The 6,000-nt window shown below is 45.1% G+C and overlaps 1 protein-coding gene across 1 annotated transcript in view; it reads left to right on the forward strand.

Moving 5' to 3' along the window:
* Positions 1 to 2,144, forward strand: part of NUDT3 (nudix hydrolase 3) — a 125,507-nt gene extending 123,363 nt beyond the window's left edge. The window contains exon 5 of the mRNA XM_047102607.1: positions 1,431 to 2,144. Coding sequence (XP_046958563.1) covers positions 1,431 to 1,609 — 179 coding nt within the window. The 3' untranslated portion in view covers positions 1,610 to 2,144. The remainder of the gene's footprint in view (positions 1 to 1,430) is intronic.
* The last annotated feature ends 3,856 nt before the right edge of the window (positions 2,145 to 6,000 follow it).

Consider the following 6,000-nt stretch of genomic DNA (forward strand, 5'->3'; position numbering starts at 1 on the left):
GCATCCCAGCACACACAGGCAGCCCTGGGGCTCGGGATGGTCTTTCTGGAAAGCAGTTTGGCATTACAGGTCACAAGGTCTTCGGAGCCCAAATGTTTTATTCATCTCAGTTCTAGGCATCTTCCTCTGGGAGGTTAAAAGAAAAACAGATAAAGTGTTTTTTTTTAATTGTAGCATGATTTATAACAACTAAAATCGCAGACTGTTGATGTCCAGTGATGGGGACGCGGTTGCGTGAATGGCAGCACGTCCATGCTGGATGTTACAATGTAGTGCAGCCATTAAATGTCACGTTTGGCATAACCTAGAAGAGCGCTCCAGAAACGGCGTGAAGTAAAAAAGGAAGTAATAACAATACTGATCATAAGCAAGCTCTTAACAGCATGTGCTGTGTGCCAGGTCTTGTTCAGACGGCTTACATATATATTAATCCTCACAGCAGACTTGTGAGATAGGTGCACTGTCCCTACAGATGAGGAAAGTGGGGCACAGCTCAGTACCTAGTGCAGCCACTTATGCCAAACTGACAGTTCATGAGAGCCAGTGATGCGATGGGAGCCCAGCAGATTCGCTCCAGCAGCCATATGTCCAACCACAGCACTCTTACTAGAGCTTCTCGGGATTCGGGGCATCTTAAAAGCACGATCCCAGTTACAGCTGTCAAGCGCAGTGCCTTCTTCCAGTTCGATGAAGGAAAAGCAAAAGGCACTAAAATATTTAGAGTAGTCCTTTCTGGTTTATAATGTTAACGGGTAATTTCCATATTCTTCATACTTTCTTCCATTTTCCAATTTTAAGCAATCCTCTTTTACTGTGAGAGAAAAAATAAAGGATTTTAAAACACGAATTTGGGCGGGGGGCGGGGGGGGAGGTAAGATAACAAACCGAAAAGTTAATAGTGATGGTGTTCTTTTCTTAAAAATATTTTGTAATGTGTTAGTACATAACTCTTAAACGCAAATTTTAAATGAACATCTGATTGATGACAAGCAGCCATCCTAATAATTCTGGAAGCTGACGTTCATGTTGAGTTTTGCAGGAGGTGGGGATGCTGGCTGCGCCTCCGGTGTGTACGTGCAGGCCGAGCAAGGCCCAGAGGCCCAGCAACGCAGGAAGAGACCACGAGCAGCAGCTCTCTCTGGAGGGCGCGGTGTACCGTTAGCCCCTCACTCTTCAGATGTCAGCATTGCACATGGTCTCTTTCCTGCATCTGACACCCGTAGTGTTGGAGGCATAGAAGCGGGCTTGCATTGTTCTTGTAAGAAAAGAGAGTAAGGAAAACTAGCTCCGTAACGCATCGTCTTAAAGTGTTGATAACCATTGGCTTTCCTGTTTTCATCTGCATTTTCTCCAGAGTTATAAGATCAGAAACTTTTTGTCGCTTCCCTTTTGTGCTGATTTTTTTTTTTTTTCTCTCTCTGCCTCCACAGGAAGGAAGAGGGAATGGTTTAAAATAGAAGATGCCATAAAAGTGCTTCAGTATCACAAACCGGTGCAGGCATCGTATTTTGAAACGTTGAGGCAAGGCTACTCAGCCAACAACGGCACCCCGGTCGTGGCCACCACGTACTCGGTTTCTGCTCAGAGCTCGATGCCAGGCATCAGATGACTGAAGGCTTCGTGTAAGAGGAATGGAAATTGGAAACTAGACTGAAGTGCAGATCTCCCCTCCCCTGCTCTTTTCACCTCTCCTCACAGGCCTCCTCTTCAATAAGACATGATGGGCGGCAGAGAAAGGGTTTATTGATGATGTTGCTGTTTGGTGTTAAGTGATGGGCTTTTTCTTCTCTTTTTATGGAGGGGGGCGGGGGGATGGGCATGTAATTTGTACGTACTTTGGTGCATGATCGGTCCCTCCCTTTTCACACCCCCACAATTGTCTAAGGAGACAAACAGCCTTCCCTCTGCCTTGGATTCTGAAGTGTTCCTGTTTGTCTCATCCCAGCCCTGGCCAGACATTTTTCTTTGATTTTTAATTTTTTTTTTATTAAAAAGATACCAATATGAGATGACACCTTTCAAGAATTTGTCCTGTACTGCGCTGTTCAGTCCAGTAGGTTGGTCACTTCCACTGCAGGATACATTTATCTACACATTATATACTGGGCATATAATATGTAAATAAATGACTTTTAGAAGAGGAATTTAACCGTTTAATTTTTCAAGGTTTGGTCTTGTTTTTTAAATTCGGGGTGTTTCTGGAATGGAGAGCCTCGGAGTTAATTTACCTTTTTGTTTTTGATGCTAGTGGCTAGGTAAGTTTCCCTGTCTGCTCCCCTTTCCCCAGTCACTGACTGTAGTTCTATAGGGTACGGAGAGTTTAGCTACCTTCCTAGTGCTCCCAGGACTCATGGCCTTCTCTTCTCAAAGCTGTGTTTCCATGCCAAGAAAGAAACAGGAAGAAACCTATTTTCTTTTTTATTACCGAGTCAGGAGCAAATGGCCTCAGCTCAGACCTGGAGAAACAATGATAGAAATTGAATTCCTCCCTACATGTTGACAATAGGGATTTGAACTGGATTCTTGGGATTACTCTCGCAAAAACTGGAGCATCGAGCTTTGTTTCTATCCTGCTGGTTGGAATTTTTTCCATAATGCTACTTATTGCCAACAGTGGCCTCTCTCCTTGTGCATACATGCCTTACACCATGCCGAACGGGATACTGTCCTTGTGCTGAAGCATCCAGCTGTACTTGGCAAGCACCAGGGTTCGGTCCCGTCCCCATCCTGGGTAACCATGTTAAGTTCCTGAAAAGTAACACGGGAGGAAAATTCAGGTGTTGGCTTATCTTTGTGATGTTACAGCATTTGGAATTGCACCATGGAGCATGCACAGAAATATTAAATTTGTCTCCCACTGGGATGCAGAAGGTCCACCTTCTGCTGAGAAATCGTGTGGGAGAATGCTCCGTCATTTACTAGAACAGCTACATAACGCGTTGGCTCAGTGCAGCTGTCGCGTTGGTCTCTGATACAGGTTTCATGCTGGCTTCATTTGCCAGTTGTGTTGTTCGGTTGGGAGGTTTACAGAAAAGGGTCTTGAGATCGAGGGGTGGGCCTGGGAGTGGGGACACTGATCAATCCCTGGTGTAGGACAGGAGTTCGTTGCTGTCCTCTTAGTGGCATCTCCTTTGTCAAAACGTAGCCAAGATGTGAAATTGAAATCGTAGTTCTCTTTATTTAAAACTTCTAATAAACACTCAAACGTTGAAAAGTTTTGCTCTTCCCTCCCACTAAAAGAGATGTATGTATCCAGTAGGCCTGTGTCATTCAGTGTTCCACATTTTGGGGGACATCTTTCGGTGAGCTTTAAACTTTGCCGTCTGTTCTCAGTTTGCATCTTCTCCCAGTCTTGAGGCACCGATCCAACAAGTAGTGCCCACAGTTTCCTTAGGATGCTGTCCTACCTCTGGGATAGGGATGTCCCCAAGTAAGGGTCCCAGTGGATAGAAACAGTACCATGGGATTTGAGTCTAAATACCAACTCGCTGTTCACATGTCCTACTCAGAAACGAACATATTGCTGCTTGTTGCCTGATTGAGAGCATTGTAGTAAGTTTCTGTCCAAAGAAATAAAGGAGAAAATGAATTAAATTCAACTAAGCACTGAGTGGAATCCAAAAACACATTCTTCCAACTAAATTCTACCTTTATGATATGGATTGAAAGTACTTCGCAGCAAAACAGTCAGTACCCCTGAAAAGGGAACTGCAGCGTTCATAGTGATTTGTGCATTTTTTTTTAATTGTCTAAGGATGCTTTTACTGGGCTGGTGTCACAACACGTTACCCTACCGGGTCCACTTGGGATTGATGTTGGCGTCTTTGGGTCAGGAAAGTGAACTGTGCCAAGAAGCATCTTTCAGTGACATGAATGGATCTTATTAATGCAGTTAACTGAGGAAATTGTGCTGATGCTTTCTTAACTGACAAAAAGAGGCTTTGTCCAACCAGAATTGTTGAAACTGGTGCTATTTTCTGTTGCACTGGGATTCTGATGAGCAGGGATTGGTGGTTTTTTCCTCCCTGGCACCCTTAACAACATGGCTGTCTTTCCTGGTGTGTGGTCATAGCCCTTTTGTGATAGATTACTTAGACCCCTGGGTGCAATAGCCTTTGTACCTCCCCAGAGAAATCAAGGAGAGGCAAAAGGAAGCGCAGAAATCCTACTTGCAGAATCTTTCTTTGACGCTGATTTGCCATGAATTCTACAAGTATTCACCTGATTCAGACTTGACAGAAACCAGTTGTTGTGTACAGGGCAGGTTAATAAAGTCTCTTTCTCACAGTGAATTTGCATGTCCTAGATTCGGGTTATTACTGGAGCATCCATCACAGTCTTCCATGCTCAGGATAGAGAAAGATAGCATTGGATATTTTTAAATAAAACTTTGTTTTTAGTTTACAGATTTGCAGCCATTGGGGGAACATCAGTGAGGTTATGCCATTTTTTTGGACCAGGACTGTGTGTGTGTGTGTGTGTGTGTGTGTGTGTGTGTGTGTGAGAGAGAGAGAGAGAGAGAGAGAGAGAGAGAGAGAGAAAGGCTACCAGGAGTCAGCTGTATTAGATTTTTTTGTAGCCTCCCAGAATGGCGCAGCCCATGAAACAGAGGAGCCTTGATTTTCCCCATAGCAAACATAGCACGATGGAAAAGTGAACGAGTTGACCATGTTTTGTTTTTACAAGTGTCTGCGGCCCCAACTGCCCTGCGGGGAGAGGGCTCCCTCACTGCTGAGTCTGAGCTGAGGCCATCTGGTGGGATCAAAGAGTGTGGGACTGTATCACCCGCCTTGAGGCTGCGGAAGGCCTAGGAGGTGGCTTCGCTGCAGGATTTCCGCCCTCTGCACCATGCTGAGTGGTGCTGTGGAGCGGTGAGGCACCTGGGGCTTCGCTTCTCACAGCCTCTGGGGAGCAGAGTGGGTCACTGCCCTTCAGCAGCTTTTGCAGCAGTTTTGTAAACGTGTTGCTACCCGGTCAAGTTCCTTCTTGACAGATATTTTCGGTTTTGATGTTAGGAGTCAGTCTCTTAGACTCGCTTAAAAGAAAAAAAAAAAAATCACCTCTTGTTTTGTAAAGAAAAGTTCCACACAGGGCTGCTGTTCCTCCTTCTTCCCCTTTTGCTTCTCTACATCCAGTGCTCCTTGGAGGCTCACCCTGAACCTTGTTAACCAGAGGAGTAATCGGTCTTCTGCCGGACCCGGCTGTGCATTTCACACGTTGTACTTGTCATTTTACGGGCTTGTCAGTTCCATCTAGTGAGTGCTGCATTAATGCCTTCGTTGGTTTCCCCAACTGATCTTTTTTTAAAACTTAGCTTAGCCTGAGCCACGTTTTCTTTGTTTTTTTTTGTTTTTTTGGTTCACAAAGAGGATCTAATAACCACAGAGCGATTTTTACCACAACTGTGTGATTTGTAGTATTTCTGAAGTGTTCTCGAAGTCCATCCCAGTTGAGAGAAAATTTAAAGTTAGAAGAAATCCCTGGAGAAGTCTTCGCAGTGGGCTGTATTTCTGCTTTAAGAGACATGAGGATTAGTTAAAATTGCTAATTGAGCCTCGTCCTGGTCCCATCTGCATTTCAGAAAATAATCCACATCTTTATAACAAATAGATGTGTTAACGCAAGCGGCTCTGGGGTGAGGAGATTATTCAGTGGTGATTACATAATGGGACAGCTCTTGTGGTTCCTATTCTTGAAACTCTACAAGAGGTCAGGCCTGAAGCTATGCAGGTCATACTGCCCAGTTGAGGCGACAGTCACTTCTTCTGAGCCCTGCTGGGATGGAACCTACTTCCCCAAGGCTGTGGGAATCTTCCAGACTGTGCAGCTGTCCATGTCCGTGACCTCAGCCTTGCTCCATCCGGGCACCCATCTCGCTTAGAGTAGGTGGGGAAGCACCACAGGGTCAGCTTCTGTTCTCCAGGGTGAGCCTTGCAACAGAGACCTCACCATCCCGGAAGAGCTGTATTTTCCATGTCACTTTAGACGTCACCTAAACCG

This window comes from Lynx rufus, unplaced genomic scaffold (genome assembly GCF_022079265.1).
Source record: "Lynx rufus isolate CCGP_SWC_20201006 ecotype Redwood Valley unplaced genomic scaffold, mLynRuf1.p SCAF_6, whole genome shotgun sequence".
In the NCBI taxonomy this organism is placed as follows: Eukaryota; Metazoa; Chordata; class Mammalia; order Carnivora; family Felidae; genus Lynx; species Lynx rufus.